The 23,515-nt window shown below is 42.9% G+C and overlaps 1 protein-coding gene across 1 annotated transcript; it reads right to left on the minus strand.

Moving 5' to 3' along the window:
• Nucleotides 1-395: 395 nt before the first annotated feature.
• Nucleotides 396-17,320, minus strand: LOC308269979 (sulfotransferase 1B1-like; the record flags this gene model as incomplete). Its single annotated transcript, XM_080705565.1, has 6 exons — nt 396-514; nt 4,293-4,479; nt 4,976-5,067; nt 11,561-11,687; nt 15,834-16,018; nt 17,176-17,320. The coding sequence occupies 6 exons, from the start codon at nt 17,318-17,320 to the stop codon at nt 396-398; spliced, it is 855 nt and encodes a 284-aa protein (XP_080561691.1).
• Nucleotides 17,321-23,515: the final 6,195 nt, after the last annotated feature.

Raw genomic sequence — 23,515 nt, forward strand, 5'->3', positions numbered from 1 at the left:
AAAGTGTTGGTTCAGAGGTCATGATTGTCCAGACCGGCAGAAAATAAATCCTTTCCAGAAATCTGTGATTTTACATAGTTCCTCACCTTTTTTGTTGCACATTAATGAAACTTAGTGCACACCTACAATCATACTCTTTCTGAACAGAAGTAAGGGCCTTGCCTGACTGAGTATCCTGAAAACAGACGTATAATTCAGCCATTCAAGAACTGTATACTTCCTTTTACTCGACTATCACCAAATATGATAATAGCAGTCTCTCATTCTGACACATTCCTGAAGTATCCATTTCTCACCGAAAGAAATACCGGCGTTCCACACTGATGAAAAATATTTACATATTCCCCAAGCGCCGCGCTGCATAAAACAGAAATCGGTTTCGCTTCCTGTTTGTATTAAGAGCTCTCGCTCAATACCCTTGCCAGCTCACTCTGCTTCATTCTCTCTGCGAACACTTCATCAAATACTCTCTTCTGCTTCGAAGTAAAGTAGTTGATCCAATCACCCACCACTCCTGGGAAAATTGGAAATGTATCAGACAAGAACCCGTTTAAATGTATAGAATTCATAAAAGGAGTCTGTCAGCTGTGTAATAAAATGGGAACATTTGGTATCTCTTGGCGATAAGAGGGTGTGGGGGGATTATTCTGCAATGGTATATTAACTTGTACAGTTTAATGAGTTATTTCTTAAAAAGAAGGGAGATTAAAAATACATGAACATCATAGGCTTTACTCTAGCAGAGAAAGAAGTTTCTAATATAAACATAACGATGCCATACATCAGACGATATGCGCATAAGGATATTTCACTTATTTCCCTCCCTGGGTACCCGCATCACCAATGGTAACATGCTACAGGGATAGACAGGTCATTGGTCTCATTTTAAGGAAATTATTATTATTATTTGCGGTACTAGGGAGAGAACTGAAGGGCATCCTGCCTCAGAGCCACACCCCCAGCCCTACTTTTTATTCTTTTATTTGAAACCTGGTCTCACTGAGTTGCGGAGGGCCTCACTAAGTAGCTGAGGCTGTCCGCGAACCGCGACCCTCCTGTCTCAGCCTCCCAAACGCTGGGATGACAAGCGTGCGCCACCACGCCCGGCTTAAGGAAATTACAAACAAAGGAGAATTGGACATAGAAACACTGAGTGTCAATACAAGGCATTTGGTAGTGAGGTGTATACTTCACGCAGCCCATTAGCCTCTCCTGATGGTACAAATTAGCTTTCCCAGCCTTGGCCACAAGCTCACCCCTACGACTGCCCTTCTTACTCCCTCCTGGGGGGGGGGGTGCCAGCCCCAGCCCCAGCCCCTGCCGCAGCCCCCAGCCCTGGATCTGGCATTCTGTGGTGTTGTACCATTTCTGGCTTCAAGCTTCATCCCCGGGGTGTCCAGGTACCTGAGCCAGTGATACCGTTTTACCCTTACATTCCAGACTGTTGTAGAGTTATCTCTAGTATCTTTTTCCCCAGTTAGCTTATAAACTCTCTCTCACACCAGTGACTGATGTATTATTCGCGTGCAGACCCTGGTCTAGTACTGAGCAGCTTCCAGTGGGAGCTCGATACATACAGTTTGACGGAATGCCAGACAATGTCATGGGCAGCAAAGAAATACAGGAGTGCTCAGGAGTGCTTGGTGTACTGAGTTCAAGGAGCAAAGGGGAATCCTTCTGCTGGGAGGGAGAAGGATCAGGGATGGGAGCCCGTCCAGAGCAAAGATCTCCAGCCAGGAAAGACACTGCCTCCAAAACACACCCAGGTGGACACGACCCGGCCAGCTCCACAGGCCGACACGCTCAAGCCACAGAGGCCGCGTCCTCCTGCACACAGGACTCTAGGCGCGCCCTGCCTCCACGGCACATGCGCCACCCCCACCCCACCCCCATCACCTGACTTCGGCCTCCTTCTCCTTTCTGGTTTCTGATTTGTTTTCTGGCTCTTTCTTTCTTTCTTTCTTTCTTTCTTTCTTTCTTTCTTTCTTTCTTTCTTTCTTTCCTTCTTTCTTTCTATTTATTTCACAGTGCTGGAGATGGAACCCAGGGGCATTCTACCTCCAAGCAACACCCCCAGTCCTACTTTTTATTCTTTATTTTGAAACCGGGTCTCACTGAGTTGCAGAGGCCTCACTAAGTAGCTGAGACTGTCCTCAAACCATGATCCTCCTGTCTCAGCCTCCCAAATGCTGGGATTACAAGCATGTACAACCATGCCTGGAACTTTTACTTACTTTTAGGGAAAAAAAAAACGTATAATGCAGTGAAGGGCTAAATGAGTGATGTGTGCATGCATGCCTCTACCGTCGTGTACACTGTTAAGAGGTAGGACTACAATGCACCAATCAAAAAAAAAGCAAAAATAAAAAAGTAGTAGTTATATATGTCGATTATGGAAAATACACTTGAGCAAAGAAAAGAAAAATGCAGGCCGTAAGCTCAGCTAGCAAGGCTCAGGTTATGGCAGATCTGCTGGGCTGCAGCCTCCCAGCTGGTTCTCTTTGCAAGCACATATATTTGTGAGCTCTAATTTATAACGACAAAAGCCTACATTAAAAACTATCTCACAGGCTGAGACAGGAGGATCACACAGGTTCAAAGCCAGCTCCAGCTACTTGGTGAGACCCTGTTTCCAAATAAAGTATACACTAGGGCTGGGAGTATAGCCCGGAGGTAGAAAGCCCCTGGGTTCCACCCCCAGTACCACACACACACACACACACACACACACACACACACACACACACACCTATCTCACTTGGCATGCCTGTAATCCCAGTACTTGAGAGGCTGAGATAGGCGTATTGCAGGTTTGAGGACAGCCTCAGCAAGTAGTGAGACTCTCATCAACTTAGCAAGACCCTGTTTCAAAAAGAAATATATAGCTGGGCGTGGTGGCGCATGCTTGTAATGCCAGCATTTGGGAGACTGAGACAGGAGGATCCGAGTTCATGGACAGCTTCAGCTACTACTTAGTGAGGCCCTTTGCAACCCAGTGAGACCCCGTTTCAAAATAAAGAATAAAAAATAGGGTAGCTGGGAGATAGAATGCCCCTAAGTTCCATCTCCAGTGCCGCAAAAAATATTAAAAATTAAAAAAAAAAAAAAAAATATATATATATATATATATATATATATATATATATATATGCGCCTGGGGGTGGAGCTCAGAGGTAGAATGTCCCTGTGTTCAATTCCTAGTACAATGGAAACAAAACAAAAAAACCTATCTTAGTGACCTAAAGTCACACCTCAACACACTAGACAGAGAAGAAAAAAAACTAAGCCCAAGCTAGAAAAAGGAGAGAAATAATAAGTGTAAAGCAGAAATAAGTGAAACAGAGAATAGAAAAGAGAAAAATCAATTAAGAATGGCTGTTCTGAAACCATAAAATGGACAAATCTTTAGTTAAACTGCAACAAGAAGTTAGAGACCAATCTAGGCTGACTGAACTCCAGTCCTGACTCGCTCTTCTGAGACTTGAAAGCGTCCCACGGGGCCCAACGTCTCTGTAAAGTGCGGCTGACACGAGCATCACCCTCGAGTCCACCGTCCAGTTTACAGTGAGGGAAAGGAAGTAACGTGCGGGGCGCACCGTCGGCTCCCCGTAAATGTCGCCTTTGCTAGGGTAAGTTCCTATCTTTCATGACTCCACCGCCCACCCGAGTGGACGTGGCCTCGTTTCTGATCAGTGGCCATCTGAGTGTGCTCCAGACGTGCGCTGTGGTAAGCAGCACTGCAGCGCCATCCTGTCTCCTCCTCTGTCCACACTGCAGTCATCTCCCGTGATATCTCAGGTGTGTGGGCCTGTGGACCCGTGACACCGTAGCATCCCCGGTCCCAGTATCTCGCGGCCACTGGAGTCACTTTCTAGGATGTCAGCTCTAATGCAGCCGATTGCGTAAGACGAGACGAGGCAAAATTTGTGATTAAAGACAGAACTGCAGTTGCTCCTTGGTACCCATGTGGGATTGTTTCTACATCTTACCACGAACACCAAAACCCTCTGATGCTCGCGTCTTTTCTGTAAATGGCCAAGTGCTTGTATATAACCGACACACACCCCACAGACTTTAAGTAATGTCTATGCTACTTATGACCCCTAACGCAGGGTAAGTGCTACATCCAGAGCTGTTTAGGAAATATAATGACAGGAATAGTCTAGACAGCTTCGGTACGGTCACACTTCCTTCTCACATATTCTCAATCGGCAGAGGAGGACCCTACAGATACTGAGTGCCTTGCGTTCTTCCAGACGGAAGCCCAGGGAAGGCAGGCATCTCCCTCTCACCTTTTCTAAACACCAGGTTCCTGTTGGACGTGAGGGCACAGATGGTGTGGTTGGGGTCACAGTTTTCTTTGACTGCATTGTTTTTCATTTCTAGAAAGGTCGTCTTCCGAGCAATCTTATTAATTTCACTGTCGTTCATATTTATGCCAAGGAAAGTAGTTATTTTCTTCAAGCTTTCAGAAAAATCCTGAGTGGTAAGCAAAATTTAAAAAATATATATAACTAGGGTGTACTCATTCGAGTCACCCCTCCATGCCAGTGTAGTATGGAGCTGTACCTATCCTCTGTATTTCTTTTAATAAACTTCTTTAGATCTTCAAAAAAAAAAAGTATAACTATTATCAAAGTATCAAGTTCATTCCCTGAAACTGGAAAGAGGAATTCATGGATTGGTTTCCTTTTTTTTGTATCTTTGGCACTAGGAATGGAACCCAGAGGCATTCTACCTCCAAGCTACATGCCCAGCCTGATTTCCGATTTTTTTCTTATCTGTAAACAGGGGCTCACTGGGTTGCTGAGAATCTCACTAAGCTGCTGAGGCTGGCTTTGAACCTGCGGTCATCCAGTCTCACCCTCCCAAGTACTGGAATTCCAAGCATGTGACACCATGCCTGGCTTTTTTTTTTAAAAAAAAACTTAATTCTATTGAACTTTTGTATGTAGAAACAATAGGGAGGACTTACTTTCTTCATTTCTTCAAAGAACAGAATTAGAATGTTAGCGTTTTTGTGCTTTTCCCAGCTTAAGACGTGGTCGAACCAGGATCCATACACAACTGGAAGGAAAGTGAATTGTTGGGTTATTATTTTAAACTGTGACCGTGTAGCCCCGGGGTCCCCTTCATGGGCAAAGTCCTCGAGACAAGGCTCCTCCATCGTGAGACTTCCTGAGAGGAGCCAGAATTTTATCATCGATTCAACTAAACACAATGTTGTGGAATGGTGCTGAATGAGCTTGTCTTTAATAAGGCTGCTGGGCTTTTTTTTTTTCTCCTTATTTCTAGTAAATATTTTCTCATCTAAGAAAGTGGCAGCAGAATCTCAGACCTGTGTTTGCTGCTTTTGTGTGCTTGTGAGAAATAGGGAAATATGAAAAATGTATCCTTTTCTTCCTGCAAAGTGACATTTTTCATGATTTTAGGTTCTTAGCTTGAAGGTTTATACATTTATTCTTTAAAAAAATTCTTATAGCTGGGCGTGGTGGCGCACGCTTGTAATCCCAGCACTTGGGAGGCTGAGACAGGAGGATCACACACGTTCGAAACCAGCCTCAGCTACTTAGTGAAATTCCCAGCAACTTAGTGAGACCCTGTTTCCAAATTAATTATAAAACAGGGCTGGGGTATAGCCCAGAGGTAGAAAGCCCCTGGGTTCCACCCCCCAGTACCACAAAAAAAATTCTTATAATTGTTATGTTTTAATGTGTCAGTTAAAAAACTAAATTTGGTTTAAAAGAAAAAAAGCGCTAAGTTTTAAAATAATTCTCTACACTTTTAGTTCAAGACTGAAACATACAATCTTAGGGGTTTATCTAGAGTTGCTGTGATTGTTATTAAATGACAACCTTAAAAAAAAAAAAACCTCCAGGGCTTAAAAGAAAATTACGACGTGCAAAACAACGTTTCTGGCGATGGTGATCAGACTTACTCTGTCACCTCATGAAGTCAACCAGTTTGCAGCATAGAGCATGAAACCAACTTAAAATACTGCATGTCCAGGGTCCTCCTTACCATTCAAGATGCAAATTCTAGCCTATGCCCCACGTAGTAAAGAGCTGCCCTACCGGGGATTTCCTGAAGAGCTGCCGCCTTTCAATCCACGGAACAAGCGTTTATTTAGCCATTAGCGTCTGCCAGATACCGCGCTAGATGTTTTGAACATTAACGCTGTGAATAAATTCAAGTATAATTAACTGGAAACTAACTGCAAGTTTTCAGAAATGTCAGCTTTGACACAAAGGGGAATGAAAGAGCCACATGTATTTTTAAAACAAGAATTTTCAGTGCTACTGAGTTCTGGCTTGTTTTGTTTGTTTGTTTGTTTGTTTGTTTGTTTATACTGGGGATTGAACCCAGGAGTGTTCTTCCTCTGAGCTATGACCCCAGCCTCCTCCCTTTTTTTTAATTTTCGAAACAGGGCCTTACTAAGCTGCTGAGGCTGGCCTTGAACCTGCGATCCTCCTGTCTCAGCCTCCCAAGTACTAGAATTAAAGGGACGTGCCACTGTACCCAACTGAGGATGACTGTGATGTCCTGAGAGTCCAGCCTGCCAGCACTGGGACCCAAAGTGCTATGTAGGCTTCTCGGATTGCTTCCAGGATACGCCTTTAGCAGCAATCTCAAGCTGTTTGAGTGTCTTACCCAATAGCTTATCTTAGAATTACCCAATTTACCGGCAGTGATAAGGGAATTCTCTTCCTAGTACCCCAATGAACCTTTTCCCAGGTGCAAGCTTTCCCTAGCAAATGTGGGAAGTTAACTTGTTAACTCAGTACAACGTCTGGTCAGCGGACTGGGCCAGAGAGGTGCGGATGCCCGGAAGCCTTCCAGACTTGACTGTCAAAGCAGCCCAGCTCCTGAGGCCTGGAGGCTGGGCAGAGAGGCCCGGAGCCCTGCTCACAGTGATGACTTGCAACTGGTTAGTGGGAAATGGGTTAGTGCACAGGCCTCAAAATACACTTAAGGATGCACTTAGGAGCATAGGTTTATTATTATTTGAAAGTTAGCTTTGCTCTTAACTGATTTATATGCCACTTCGTTTTGAAAGGACGTTAAGCCAAGCAGAAGAATTTAAGAAATCGGCAGCCTGCGCCTTCCTCACTGATACAAGAAATGTATTAGGAGTATACATGAAAGCGTGTTTTTGAAGAGTTCAAAGCTTTAAATGACAATTTGCAGATATATCTATATAATTACAGCTACATATATACATATGTCGATTTAGATACATAGGGAACTGAATCTAGAGGCATTCAATATCTAAGCTACACCCCCGGCGTTTTTATTTTTTAACTGTTTATTGGTGCGCTGTAGTCATACATCTTAACGGGGTACAAGATGGTGGAGGCGTACACGCACACACCACCCAATTAGCCCCTACCCAAGTCCCGCCCCATTCCCTCCCCCTCCCTCCTCATGCTTGGCTTAGTGACTGACTTTGATTTTTTTTTTTTTTTTTTTAAACAGAGTCTCACTAAGTTGCTAAGGGCCTCACGCACTAAATTGCTTAGGCTGGCTCCAGCCTCCCAAGTACTGAGATTAGAGGCATGCACCGCCACGCCCAGCTTCATTTCTCAACCAGAATCCTAACTGTCCAGGTCATTAGTAGACCTTAGCTCTAGGGAAAATTTAGCTAAGAAAGAAAGAAAGAAAGAAAGAAAGAAAGAAAGAAAGAAAGGGAGGGAGGGAGGGGGAGGAAGGAAGGAAGCATGGAAAGAAAGAAGAAAGAGAAAGAAAGAAAGAAAGAAAGAAAGAAAGAAAGAAAGAAAGAGAAAGAAAGAAAGAGAGGGAGGGAAGGAGTGGAGATTTTATTATTATTATTTTTGGTGGTACTGGGGTTCCTGGAAGCCCTTCTACCTCCAGGGGCTACACTCCCAGACCTATTTTTATGTATTTTTGAAACAGGGTCTCTTACGCCAGCGTGGCTGGCTTCAAACCTGCACAATCCTCCTGTCTCCGCCTCCCAAGCGCGGGGATTACAAGTGTGCGCCACCACGCCCTGCTTGAGGGAAAGGAGATTTAAACCCTTCCTTTCATGGGGAATGCCTTTCTCCATATCCTTCACTTAAAGAATGACCTCACTACCTCCAGCCTTTAACACGTGCCGTGTGGTTCTCTGCGATTCAATCCTTTCTTCCCCTGAATGCCCCCGATTAGAGATGCCTTGTTCTCCTGTAGCTTAGAGTTTGAGGAGTGAGCCTGGCGCTGCTGGAGAAATTAGGGGCTTGGTATTGACACCTGGGCCCGTTCAGATTCCCGCCAAGCTTCTGCCTGGCTCCAACCACAAGTGCCTTCATTTCTAGGAAGCTCTCTGAAGGTCTAATAGTTGTGGAGGAAAGCAAGTCTCCAGGAAGAAGTGTCTAAGAACTAGAGTGTACTAATAACTAACTTAAGACTGGAGAGTGAGCTAGAGAAAGAGAGAGAGAGAGAGAAAAAAGCTGGTTGCTAAAATATAAATTTTATAGAGATCATTAATCTGCCATGATAGTATTACCAGAACGCAATTGAGAGTTATTGTTTAACTCAAAGAGCTAAAGTGTATTTATATGCTATGTAAAAAGCCTGTTAGATAATTAGATACACGTCTGGCTACGTCTCTGTACTGTAGGGTCACCTTATATAACACAGACCTATGTCTATGTTTGGAAATGGGTACAGCTCAGTTACAAAACCACCTCTGCAGATAAATGCTGACTCCAGACTGCTCAGCTCCAGTGTGAAACTGGTGGAAAGTCTTTGTCCAGTAGACTGAGAGAGTAGGTTTCTCCAGCATATTCTAGCCATTATTTAACTTGAACCTCTAAGCCATCCTACAAAGGAGACCATTTTATTAGCTCTGGTGTGTATTTGGAGTGCGGAGCTCAGTTTGGTTGTATTTTACTTGTTCAGGGTCACACAGGCAATGAAGCACAGTCGGGACATGATGGCCTCCTGCCTCTGACACCTGTCTTTCTACTACACCATGTTCTCAGTTATAAGAGGAGTCATCCTCCCTCAGAGACTCACTGAAGAAGGGCCCTGAAAAACGGCCATGGGCAAACAATACGTGCTCATGAACACAAACAGCCAGGTTGTAACTGACAGCAAAAAAGAGAAGCCATAGCCCCTATTCCCAAGGACCGGCTTTGTGATCACGTGACCACTAGGGGTGGTGCCGGGTTTGCCCGGGCTGGACAGGTAGGAAGAAATTGTAGAGAAAATCCTTGACAACTGAAAATTCATACACCCACCTACGAAGGTGCCCAAGAACCACCTGGAGAGTTTATTTTTCTTGGGCTCTGTCTCCCTGCATAGCAACTGCAGAGACTCCCGATGGTCAGACCACAGTGGGAAGAGTGTGACCGTGGCCGGGTGACCTCTTTGGCCCTGGCTGGCATGTGGGTGTCTGTATCCATGGAAAAATAACTTCTAGAATCGGAGCAGCGCTAGACCTGCGTCAGGCCGTTCTGAGGCGCGTTTGCTTTCTGAGCACTACACAGTAATAAAAGCGGGCCCAAACCTGGCACAGTGGCACCCACCTGTGATCCCAGCACTTGAGAGACTGAGACAGGAGGTTCAAGGGCAGCCTCAGCAACTTAGTGAGACCCTGTTCCAAATGAAAACCAAATGAAAAAATTAAATTAAATTTAAAAAGGGCTTGGGGTGTAGTTTAAAGGTAAAACAACCCCAGGTTCAATCCCTACTATCCAAATATATATATATATATATATATATATATATATATATATAGCATGGCCAAGTTAATGCTCACACAGTGGAGAGAGTCAGAAACCACCATGTGTGCTGAAAAACAGGTTCAAGGTCTGTTCTGGAACAATACCATATATCTTTACACTCTGGTTATTCCAAAAATGGACTTGAGGCAGAGCGAGGCATGCTAACCATCTTCAAATCTTTAGAAGGTTATCGTGTGGAAGAAAGATTAGTAGTTGGAGTGACTTTTTTTTCTGTACAAAGTATGGCGCAACAGTTAAGAGCAGAGATTTTGAAGCTAACACTCGAATCCCACCGTGTCACTGCTCCTTGTGCGCATCTCTGGATGCAGAATCTGGCTTCCCGGGGTTCACTGTTAAATGAGGACCCCACATCTCCCCAAGGGCTGTCCTCTTGAGATGGAGAGGGGGACCGCCTGCACAGCACGGAGCTCAGGGTCTGTACCACGTGGTGAGTGCACAGTCCAGGGTAAGAACAGAAGAGAGAAATTTCTAGTGGTAATTCCGAGGTGGAAGGCGCTGCTTTCTGAAGAGACGGACCTGTTTTCGGGGCTAAGGTGTTTAAGCTTCATCGACACAATTCCTGGGGATGTCGTGCAAGAATTGAGTCAGTTGTGGATACTGAGACCAGATAAACTTAAAAGCACCTACCCTCGCTGAAACTGAATGACTCTACTATTATAATGGAAAGCAGCTCGGAATGAGGGCAGGAGCAGAGCAGCCTCCTGCTGGGGCCGGTCCTCTCCCCCTGGTAAGCCTACATTTGCTAGGAGCTGAGCGATCAGCAGGTGAAACAGTGAAATGGCCCTTTAAGAAGATCCTCTCTATGTCCAGAAAGAGAGAGACAGAGACAGAAAGAGAAGAGAAGAGAAGAGAAGAGGAGAGAAAGAGAGAGAGAGAAAGAGAGAGAGAGAGAGAGAGAGAGAGAGAGAGAGAGAGAGAGAGAGAGAGAGAGCGCCTTCTGAGGACTCTACAGACCTAGCTCATCTCTCTTTGAAAATCTTCACCATCCTGAGCCTGGCATGGTGGTGCACACTTGTAATCCCAGCATTTGGGAGGCTGAGATGGGAGGATTGTGGTTTGAGGACAGCCTCAGCTACTTAATGAGGCCTTTTGCAATTCAGTGAGACCCTGTTTTAAAATAAAGAATAAAAAATAGGGCTGGGGGTGTAGCTCAGAGGTAGAATGCCCCCGGGTTCCATCCCCAGTACTGCAAAAAAAAAAAAAAGTTTCCACCATCCTGGTATATTTTTTCTGCTTAATATTTGGGAATTCAGGATGTTTAGAAGTGTTTCAGACACTACTGAGTCTGGGGAAAGAAACACCGTCCAAAGGTCGGCAGCTTCTCAGAACAAATTACTTTCTGCTCCATTTCTCGGAATCAACCTCTCACAACTCGCTTGTTGGTCTGTTTGGGGGAGCTGGTGCGTGTATGGGTTTTTTGTTTATTTGTGTTGTTTTGGTTTTCAGGCAGGTTTATGTGAAGTGTGCTTCAGGTTACCCCTCGGCATTTGAGGCAGAGCATAACTATTCCCTGAAAAGAAAGACAGTTCACGGAAAGGAAAAGAGGAAAGATGCGTATGCAGAAGTAATGTCTGCTTTGAAAACATTAACACCGGCTCAGTAAATAGTCACTAATATGTTACTTCACCTGCGTGATGGAACTGTGAATAGGGAAAGTAGAACAGAATATACTTAGAGGAAATAGACTCATCTTCCTGTAATTCTAAAAACAGGCAGTGGAAAATGCTTTCATCCTGAGTGAGAGAGTGCACTCCACTTATTCATTCGCTGTACATTCTGAATAATAGTAAAAAAAACAACAGTGTGATATTTACCATCTCCTCTGAGGAACAGCTCTAAGAACTCGGCCCATGTTTCGATGCACGGGAGATTGGGGTTATCTCTGTAGTAGTGGAAGAGTGAAACAGCGATATCTTTTGGGTTTCGGACAATGTAGATAATCTGTTAAGAAAAATCAATTTATTTTCGCATGGAAATACAAATATCCCCAACACGACACATTTCCCGAAAAGAATAAAAGTGGCAGCTCAGCTTCCCCGTGCAGATGACGGTTTGGGTGTTGCTAGCCGCTTTCAGAGATGACAACACAGTCTAGTGAGAGGCTAGTATCTCTCAAAACTTAGTGCACATCCCATCCGACTGACCTGGAGGTCTTGTTAAAAAAAGAAAAAGGCAGATTTTCAACTCGAGAGGCCCAGAAAAAGGCCCGGAGTTTTGCATTTCTAACCAGCTTACAGGTGACATTGATACAGTAAGTCTACCAACAAGACTTGCTAATTTTCTGTGCTACACCCGATCCTATCTTTTAGGGGAGACATGGAGGAACATCACTATTTATTTACAGAACAAAATTACCTTTCAGTTATTTATGTATTATATGTGTTATTTACGTATGATTTGTGTTATATGTGTTACACATGTGTTATGAATCATTTATGCATTATAAACCAATCTTATATACGATAGGGTTTCTTACAAGTTGTCTGTATTTATAGGAAGAATACTATTTTGAGGTTTTTTTTCTACAGTTGACTTCCCCAAAAAGTAGGGAATCCAAGATGCTCTCCTGATTTCCATGAACACTGAAACAGCAGTTTAATTCAATCTGATAAATATTTAGTTATTACCTACTGTGTACAAAGTAGTGTGCAATGTTCGAGGTCCAACGAACACAATGATTAGCGAGAAAAAAATGTTTGAGCCTTCTCAACACTCGCAGTCAGACGAGGAAGGCAGATAATTAAGGACCCTTGTGACAGCGTCAGAGCTGTTAACAGGGCACAGAGGGTGCAGGGCAATCCCAGAAGAAGCGTCAACAAGCCTGTACGAGAGGCCGGACTTAAAAGGAGTGTTTTCAGTCATAGTCAACATCGCAGGACAGGGCTAAGTACAAGGTGTCCGGCTGGCTTTGTTATTGACCACGGGGGCAGGCACATTTCACTTCGATAAGGGAGGGGCTGCTGAGTCATTGTTAATACCTGACTGCTTTCCTGTGCCCTGTTCATAGTCCAGGGACCGTGTGGTCCACATGAATGCTGCCTGCTCTTCTCCAACCAGGGCTGTGTAAAGGTCGCCGTGCACAGGATGAAGGGCCACCTTTACCCCGTCCCGCCCCAGTGTCCTTCCTGCCTCCTGGAAAGTCTCGGAACAGCCACACACCTGGGGCCTGATCCATCTGCTCTAAACTCTGAGCACATTTAAAGAAACTCAAGGGTCAGGGAGCAGCTTAAAAAACTGCCTGCCTTCACCAAAAGGGTAAAATGGCAGACTTGTAAGTCTCAGCCATTCCGCTGGACATAACCCTTTTGGTAAAGAAAAGGCTATTTTCCATGCCAGTTTTTAAATTTATATTAAAAAAATTTTTGATGGCACTAAGTACTAGGAATAGATACCAGAAGATTCTACCCCTGCGCTACATCCCCAGCCCTATTTTATTTTATTTTTTAAATTTTGAAACAGGTCTTACTAAGTGGTAGAGGGCCTCACCAGGTTGCTGAGGCTGGCCACAACCCTTAGGTCCTCCTATCTCAGCCTCCCAGATACCAGGATGGCATTTCCAAGTGTGTCTTTTCTAGGCCTTTTGGAGGATCTTCAAAGTTTTATGTCTTAATTATCTGCCGGGAAAGACAATGCAAAAAAAAAAAAAAATACATGTTTTGCCAAAGAAGGTCATCTAAGAAATCAGAAAAATCATCAGAGGAGGTTGGGGGATATCCCGGGAAGACAGAATGGTACTACGGGCCATGTGGGGTTGAAGGCTAGCAGGGAGCTCCAGTTCCAAGCCCTGAGAGCTCAGTTCCAGCCACCTCCTGGGGGCCAGGGGAGACAGAGGCTCTGCTCCCACCAGGTCACACCCAAGCCTTCAAGGCGGTGAAAACCTGAATTGTCTGAGTTTCAGTTTCTTTGCTTATAAAAGGCCTGTGACCTGGGATTTTTTTATTTTTATTTTTTGGTACTAGGGATTGAACTCTAGGAGGGGTGTTCTACCTCTGAGTGATACCCTCAGCTTTTTTTTTTTTTGGTGGTACTGGGGTTCCTGGAAGCCCTTCTACCTCCAGGCTACACTCCCAGACCTATTTTTTTTTTAATATATTTTCATTTGGAAACAGGGTCTCTTAAGCCAGCGCAGCTGGCTTCAAACCTGCGCGATCCTCCTGTCTCCGTCTCCCAAGCACAGGGATTACAAGCGGGCGCCACCACACCCGGCAGCTTTTTTATTTTATTTATTTTTAATAGGAAACTGGGTCTCACTAGGGTGCTGAGAGTCTCATGAAATTGCCAAGGCTGGCCTCAAACCTGAGGTCTTCCTGTCTCAGCCTCCTAAGTGTTGGGATTACAGGCGCGCGCCACTGCAGCCCGGCTGCCTGCAGTTCTCATTGTTGTAATGTCTGTGGGGCACACACCTTCCCAGCTGACAGATGCTTATTTTCAATGATATCATTCTACCCTGAGCTAGTTAAGTTAGTGGGTTTCATCAGACTCCTTTTCCTCTCTGTCTCTCTCTGTCTCTCTGTCTCTGTCTCTCTCTCTCTCTCTCTCTCCTTTCCCTCCATCTCCCTCTCTTTCTTCCCCTGTGTTATGATCAGGAGAGGAAGAAAAGGAGGAGGAGAAGGAGGAGGAAGAAGAGGAGGAAGAGGAGGAGGAGAAAAAGGAGGAAGAGGTTTGGAAAACACTTGTCTCTCTCTCCCTCTCTTTCTTGGAAAGGGTCTGTTTGGAAGGAAAGTGACGGGTTAAGCAGAAGTGTAATCAAGGTAACACGCCTTCCTTCCCCTGTTCTGAGGGATCTGCGGGATAAAGCTGACACTGCTGGACATTGGCCAGTTGCCCGCGTTTGCTTGAGTGGCGCACAGAGGCTGCGGTGGTCTCAGGTGACGTCCCAGCAGCCCCCTCTGACACGCGCACCTGCGACTGGAGGTGGCTTGGCTTTTATGTCGTGAACACACGGCTGCACTGGGGAGGGAGGCTTCGTTTCTGAGAACTTACCACAGCTGTCACGTGTGTCTTGTCTCTGCTTTTCAAACATTACTGTTTTTTTCTTCCTGGCCCAAACAGACTTTTAAAATGTTCCTTATACATATATTTCTTAAAAAAATAAAATTCAATCCTAAAACCATATTATGGAAAATTATTTGGCATGTGTATGTATTTCCACTTAGCATTTTTATAGGTATGTGTATATATATTTTAACAAAATTGAGATTACTTGGTATATGCAGATTTATTTATTTAATTTTTTATTTTTGTGGCACTGGAGAATGAACCCAGGGGCATTCTGCCTCTGAGCAACCCCTGCGTCTAAATCCTATGTTATTAGTTTTTATTTTGAAACAGGGTCTCACTGAGATGTGGAGGCCCTCTCCAAATTGCTGAAGCTGGCCTTGAACCTGCAATCCTCCTTCTCAGCCTCCCAAGTACTGGGATTACAGGTGTACACCAACACACCCAGCTAGTATATATGAATTTAAAATGGCTTCTACCTAAACTAATCTCATAAGCATTTCTTCATTAAAGCATAAATTTGAACAGGAAGCCGGGCATGGTGGCACACACTTGTAATCCCAGTACTTGGGAGGCTGAGACAGGAGGATCCTTGTTCTCAGACAGCCTCAGCTACTTAGTGAGGCTCTCTTCAACTTAGCGAGACCCTGTTTCAAAATAAAGAATAAAAAAGGCTCTCTTCAACTTAGCGAGACCCTGTTTCAAAATAAAGAATAAAAAATCAGGACGAGGTATAGCTCAGAGGTCGAATGCCCCTTGGCTTCAATCCCCAACACCACACACACACACACACACACACACACACACACACACATACACACACACACTTCTAACAAGAAAGCTATGGAAGCTGAAAATTCTCTTAAGTTATAATTTGCTTTTAAAAATAATCATGTGTGAGTTTTAAAAACACCTTGAAGTAACTGTTCATTGGCGTTTTATGTTACAAGTCATAATTTTCTATCCCTGTGCAATCCCTTGCAGAAATAACACGATTAAAATCCTAGCGCCCTCTGCCAGAAGCCGTGTGACTGGACTGACATCACGCCCCAAACGGAGACTCCCATGATCCCCTTGCCACGAGCTCACCTTGCACTGCTTCTGTTTGACAGAGACGGGCAGCATGTCGTAGCCCAGGTGGGTTGGGATTACTCTTCTCTCTGAATACACGTTTAGCTCTTCCAGCTTAGAAATGTCTCCCAATTCGATGGGAGACGTCAGAGCAATTCTCGCATTGGGAATGTTTTCGATGACTTCGGCAACCCAGTGAGTGCCTTTACAGAGACACACGGTAAAATACAATTTTAATTAAATGTCCCCCTCGACGCAATAATTAAAGACAATTAGGCCGTTATAAAAACAGCGAAAGCATTCGTTTTACTTGAAAGAGTAACTATCACCCCTGGCAGACTTGCCCAAGCTCTGGAGACACTAGCTCATCCTGCAGACAGGACCGCGCTCTCAAGAGTGCAGGAGCACGCGCTTCTGTCTCTTGGGGTAGAAGTGTTTTCTGCGTTGCCGCTCACGCGGAGATCCATCAGTTGACACATTCACGCAGATCTTCCCGCACACGACCCATGAGTCCCGTGAGCCCGTGTGCCCTCCTCTTTTAAAGCCGAGTCCTCAGCCCAACAGAGCCGAGGCCCCCTTCCCGGCTCCCTGTGTGTACCCAGCTTCCACCTAGCAGAGCACAGCCCGCATGGCAGCCATTGCTTGTGCTGTTTATCTTCCCATCCCCTCGTTGGAGGTAGACACCAGGACTAATTTCAATAACTTACACAGTGTTATTCTTTACAATCCTCCCTTCATAGACCCAGAACCATGAGTGGGAGTAAACCTTGAAGCAGAATATTTATGGTCCTTATTAGTTGAGAAGAAAAAGAATCATTTATAAATCATTGAACTGAAAGAATACTATTTAATTATCACTATGCCTGGTGCAAAGTATGATTAAGAATTTTATGATGAGCCGGGCATGGTGGCGCACGCTTGTAATCCCCGTGCTTGGGAGGCGGAGACAGGAGGATCATGCAGGTTCTAAGCCAGCCGCGGGCGCTGGCTTAGGAGACCCTGTTTCCAAATAAAAACGTAAAAATAGGTCTGGGAGTGTAGCCCAGAGGTAGAAGGCCTTCCAGGAACCCCAGTACCACCAAAAAAAAAAAAGAATTTTATGATGTTATATTATAGATATGATGTTTACAATATGTATATCAACACATTATCATGAATAAATAGGAACAACAGCTTTAGTAAACTTTAATTCTTTCCAACTGATTCTTCCTCAAAGAAAACTTTTTAAAATCTCTAAAATCAATTTCTTTTATTAGAATAAGAGGTGGAAATTTTCTGGCAAATAAAATATTGGGTGGAAATGATTATTAAATATATTGTTTTGTTTCTACACTTTAAAAACGCGTTAAAATGAACTCACCAGATTTTGGGTAGGAAACTAGAAACACGTCATCTTCTCTTGCATCAAAAGAATCCAAGGAATTCAGAAGTTCTTCTGAAGACAGGGTGGAGAAGAGGATCCCCTTAAATTTATGAAGGATGCTCCTCTGAGTCTGAGATGACATCTTGTGTCAAATCTACCACGAGCTGTTTACTGGATACGAACTGTGCATAGGGCACAGAGCAAACGTCGTCCTTAATCTTAGCTCTAACAGAGTGGCACAGTAATCTCAGAATTATTAAACTGGCACTCCAACCAGGGAAAATATATATATGCATACACCTTTTGCAATTCTTGTCAAGAGTAATTTTTAAACCAGAACCGAGCCAAAGGCTATTGCCAAAGTGATGTTATCTGATTTTTTTCTGATAACACCTATTATAAAGTATTTCTTCCATCTTGACTCAGTATAATTTGTGTACAAAGCTACCAAGCTGTCAGGCTGTAATCATTATATTAAGAAAGTACAATTAATCAGGTTCTTTGATCTATTGAGGGAAAGGATTTTTTTAGTAGCTATAATAAATTACATCACTATGGAACTGATTATAAAAATTAAATTTCTACCTATTAACACAGTAGAGGAGGTACCTAGTATTTCTTTTTTTTTCCCCCTGTAGAGCTGGAGATTGAACTCAGAGTCTCACTCATGCTAGGCACATGCTCTACCACTGAGCTACACACCCAGCCCTCATAGTTAGTTTTTAAGAAAGGAAAGAAATAAAGGGAGAAAAGAGAAACAGGAAGTTTTTTTCTAGAAACTGGAAGATATGTTTGTGACTTAAGACTACACCTCTAAGACATACTATAGAAGAAATAATAAGGAAGTAAAAACACCCACGTTGGAAAGGCGTTATCTTGAGGTTTTATAAAGACAGAAAGTTGAAGTAACTAAACTCTTGGGTTTTTTTTTGTCAAAACTCTTAGTTTTTATCAGTAATATTGCAATATTCTGGATTCAGTTAGAAATGGCAATGACATGCTCAGTTACTTCAGTGAACCACAGTTAAACATTGCTTGTCTAACCATATAAGAAAATTTAACACAAATTAATGAGCAGTGTGTGTGTGAGTGTGTTGTGTGTGTATGTATGAGTGTGTGTGTGTGTGTGTGTGTGTGTGTGTGTTTTTTACTAGGGATTGAACCCAGTGGCATTTTACCTCCAAGCTATACCCCCATCCCTATTATATTTCTTGTTTTTGCAGAGGGTCTCTCTACATTGCTGAGGCTGGCCTTAAACTTGTGATTTTCCTATCTCAGCCTCCCAACTACTAGTATTACAGGTGTGTATCACCATGCCTGGTTCTGAACAACATTTTAACTGATCACCGAAGAGTAGAGGTCTTCTGTGGGAGAAATAATTAAAGAGAAATGGTTACCTATGACAATAACAAAGATGAAGTTTAGAAGGGTCATGTACATAGAAAATCCTAAGAAATCCACAATTAGATCCGAAAAGTGAATCGAGCCTGGCTGCTGGGTCGTGCGCTCGCATCTTAAGACACTGGGAGAGACAGCAGGCTCAACCTAAAACAAACATAAGGAATGATGATTAGAATGAAAATTCATGAAATTTAGAGTAGAAAAGCAATACAGGGGGATCAGGGAAGAGTCAGAGAAAGTCCTGCTGCAGCCCCTGTCTCAGGGCCGCTGTGCATCTGGTTGCCCAAGGCCAGCCACACGTTTTCAGCACTGATATCAGAGGCTTCAGTTTGCCAAGGGGAATGTACTCTATTAAACCAGTCAAACGAATAACTAAACAAAAAAAAAAAAAAATCAAGTCTCCAGGAGCGGCAGTCTCCAGGGTTATTACGGTGTTTTCCCTAAAACGTACACATTTCAACAAACATATTAGATGCACAAAGAAACAGAAAAGCATGACTCGTAGAGAAGGACTGGGAGCAGCAGCGCGTCTGTGAAAAGGCTCAGAAGTCACTTAACAGATACTCACTTCGGAACAGTTGCTGTCCATACACTAGCGGAGCCAAAGACCACCGTGACTTAACACGTAACGCATGCCCACGACGTCTCCTGGTGTGCAGAGAAAGAAAGATAATATTAAAAAACCAAGTGGAGATCTTGGAGTTGAAAAATACAGCTACTGACATGAAGTCTTCACTACGGTTGCTCCGCCATAGATAAGAGCTGGCAGGAAAAACACAACTCGGTAAACTTGAGCTGGAGAGCGTCGGAGATTGTGCAAGCCGTAGAGGCAGAGCCCAGATGAAGACAAGTGAACAGAGACTCGGAGAAAGGCGGGCATCGGGAAGTACACCAGGGACACATCAGGGAGTGCCGGGGGAGGTGGAGAAAAGACGAAACCTTGAAGGAGTCAAGGCTGGAAACACGGCTCTCGATCGAAAGCCTTACTTCACACACCCAAGAAACTCAAAGAACTCTAAGGAGGAGAAGCCGAACGCGATCCACACGAGACGGATCCTAGCAAAATGCTCAACGCTGGCCCCCAAGAGAAAAAGGATTCTCACATACAGAGAAACCCGAATGTAATTAACAGCCTACTTTTCAAAGAACGGAGCCAAGACACCAAAGCAGCCTGTTGAGAGCGCGGAGTCTCCTTTGCAGCAAAATTGTATAAAAATGAAGAAGAAACAAAGGTATCCCAGGATTAATAATAACGACGAGAACCAATTGGTAGCAGACCCACCTCACGAGAAATCTAAAGTCAGCTCCGAAATCAAGCACCCACATAGAAAAGCAAACCACGCAAGAAAGAACACCCTTGAAGGTGATTAGGTAGTAACAAAAGACATCTCAAATGCACATTTTGTTTCCTTTATTCTTGCAGCTAAGTTAAAAAACAACTACATAAAATAATATGTCATACTGTTAAAGATAATCTGCAGAAATGCAGTGGATCTGAGAAAAGGCAAAACTGAAAGAAGGAAATAACCCCCGATGACAACTTGAATCTGTACGAACACACAAGACAAAAAAGAAGTAGTAAATTAGGTTAGCGCAGTGAACTGTATAAATATACACTTGTTCTCCTTTCTTCTCTCAGCTTCCTTAAAGAATATTATTTAATGCAACAATTATAAAAATTTATTGGTGGATTTTTAACACAATCGGTGTAATATGTACAACAGTAACAGCAGATGGAGAAAGAACAGATCTATATAAGATCTGTATACCCCATGACCCAACAGTGGGAATTAATTAATTTAATACACTTGTTAGAAGTTATGATAAAAATTACACAATTCTCCCAGTCAATGCAGAAAAGCATTTGAAAAATCTAACACTCCTTCATGGTTAAATTAAAAAAAAAAAAAAAACCACTCACATCACTAGGAATAGAAGGCAATTTATTCAATCTAATAAATGTCACTATGAAAACACAATAGCTAACACCACACATAATGGTAAAAAAAAAAATGCTCTCTCATTAAGATGGGAGCAAAATAGGAATGTCTGCTTTTGTCATTTCATTTCAATATTGCAGTGAGTTTTGTACCAAAGTAATTAGGCAAGAAGAAGGAGAAGGAGAAAACGAAAGCTATTCAGATGGAAAAGGGAAAAAAACGATCTCCATTTACAAATAACATTATCTTGTATCTAGAAAATCCCAAAGTTTCAACCAATAATTATGATGACTAATAAACTAGTTCAGCAGGTTTGCAAAATAAAGCTTGATGTATGAAACTATTTCTATGCTTATCCACTAACAAATATGCATAAAATAAAGTTATGAAAAGCCCATTTGCAGTGTTTTTCAAAAGAATACTCTATTTAGGAGTAAATGTCACAAACCTTATATTCTGAAAACAATTATCACATTATTGAAAAAAACTAAAGAAGATTTAAATAAATAAAAAGACATCTCACATGTTCATGGTTTTGAAGACCGAATTAAATACAATCTCTACTAAAATTCCAAGTGTGTGTGTGTGTGTGTGTGTGAGAGAGAGAGAGAGAGAGAGAGAGAGAGAGAGAGAGAGAGAGAGAGAGAGAGAGAGAGAGAGAGAGAGAGGAGCTGCACTGGGGATTGAATCCATGGGTTCTCTGCCACTCACTTAGTTACACTGTCCCTACTGACCTTTGAGAGCCTCTTGTCTCCTCCCAAGTACTGGGATTTTTTTTGTTTTTGTTTGAAACATAAAAGTATCATAATTGCAAAAAGGCATATTGTGCAAAAGGATATAAATCAATTGGTGTAAATGAACACATTTTCAAACTACACTCAAACTAAGTTTTCTACACAACCTAAGAAATGAAGATACCTGAGAGGGAGAGCTGGATTATATTCTATTACTGAGATTCATTCAAAAGATTGCTTATCCCATGCCAATTAGAGGCAGAAAAGCTTATAAGTCTCCCTCTAAAGAGACTTTTTAAATTTTAAGTGAAGAGAGTCTGCAGGGAGCCATTCATTCATTTTGTGAGACTACTAAGATGTCAGCTTGTCAGTACCTTTCTGATCATTTTTAATAGAAGCTTTTACTTTAATGATAGTGTGATTAATTCAGGGAAGAAATGGAAATGGTAAAATCCAGGTAGAAATATTTCTCAAAATCATGTTGTCGGTGTTAAGAGGCCAATTTTGAGCACGAGTTATAAAAATCAGGACATCACCATGACAATGTGCATAATTACTGATAACTGAAAACTATCTTCATATGTTTAATTTTAAGACACACTATGATATCTAAGTCTGATATCTTCTCCAAAATTCTACTGCATATAAATGCCAAAACAATAAGATGGGTAGTAGCTGAGCTACTGACTCATGGTGGAATAGCTAAAGTTCACTCGGATTCCATATCCAAGAAGTTCACATAACCCACACAATAGCTTGATCTTCAGTGCATCTCACGCCCACGTTTATCAGCAGTTAGAGGAACGCTCATCAGAAAACGGCAGCATCTTATGTTGTCTTGGTGATTCTTGACTCTTTAAAAAGTATAAATTAAGTTACACAGCAAACACTACATATCTAGATCAATTTTAGAAACAATATCTTTTATGTATTGAATAACACTTTACATATTTACATTACAATATGTACATTTAATATATTAAATTGAGTTTAATATATTGAGTCTTTTGGTCTATGAATATAGTACATCTTTCCATTAAGGTCTTTTTTCTCCTCTCAATTAATGTGATAATTATGCCGAAAGACCTCCTTACTTTAATGTTTATTATGAAAAAACATGTCATTGCTTTTGTTGCTATAGTATTTTTATTTTTAAATTGCATTTCTGGCTGTATTATTTTTATATTACTAGCAATATAAAATAAAATTAACTTTCATATACTAATCTTATGACCCCAGATGAAAGGCTTCTGGCTCTTCCTGGATCCATGGGCCTGTAGGAAGAGAGAGGAAAGGGCTAGGGTAGAAAGATGCTGAGTCACTGCTCCCCACAGTGACTCAGCTGAAGTTCCTGGTGAAGGAGCTTCTCCCAGGAGGCCTTGGGCTAGGATGCAGCCCAATGGACACATTCGGGTTGGTGTGGGAATAACAGCTTCTCCCCACACGGTCTGTCAGGCCTGTGCTGATCTACAGTCAGACCTGAAGGATCCCACATAGGACTGGCCCCAAGTGAGACTCCTCGATGTATATAACTTTCCCAATTAAAAAAAAAAAAAATTTACAAAGCTAAAGGGGAAAATGGGTCGGTCATTCTTAGATATTTTTGACACTTTTTAATAGTTAATGGAGTAAATAGCAGTAAGGATATGTGTGCCAGTCAGCTTTCTGTTACTGTAACAAATTCTTGAGGTAAATCAACTTATGAAGAAGAGAGGTTTATTTTGGCCCACAGTTTTGGAGGTTTCAGCCTGTGGTTGGTTGGCCCTGTTCCTTTGGCCTGTGGTAAGGCCACACACCATGGTGAGAGCTTGTAGCAGCACCGCCACCTTGTGGCCAGAAAGCAAAAAAGGAGGAAGAAGAGGAATGAGTCAGAGTCCCACTATCCCCTTCAAGAGCCACTTCCAGAGGCTTAAATCCACCAGGCCTCACTTCAAAAGGTTCTACTGCGGGCAGGCATGGTGGCACACGCTTGTAATCCCAGCATTTGGGAGGCTGAGACAGAAGGATCGTAGGTTCGTGGACAGCCTCGGATACTTAGTGAGGCCCTCTGCAACTTAGTGAGACCCTGTTTCAAAATAAAGAATAAAACACAGAGCTAGGGGTGTCGCTTGAAGGTAGAATGCCCCTGGGTTCCATCCCCAGTACCGCAAAAAAAATTAAACAAATAAAAAGTTCAACTGCTTCTCACTAGCTCCAAGCTGAGACCAAGTCTCTGTGGGTCTTTGGAGGATATCCCAGATTTAAACCATGCAGTATAGTTGA

The sequence above is a fragment of the Muscardinus avellanarius genome (genome assembly GCF_963383645.1).
Source record: "Muscardinus avellanarius genome assembly, chromosome: 11".
In the NCBI taxonomy this organism is placed as follows: domain Eukaryota; kingdom Metazoa; phylum Chordata; class Mammalia; order Rodentia; family Gliridae; genus Muscardinus; species Muscardinus avellanarius.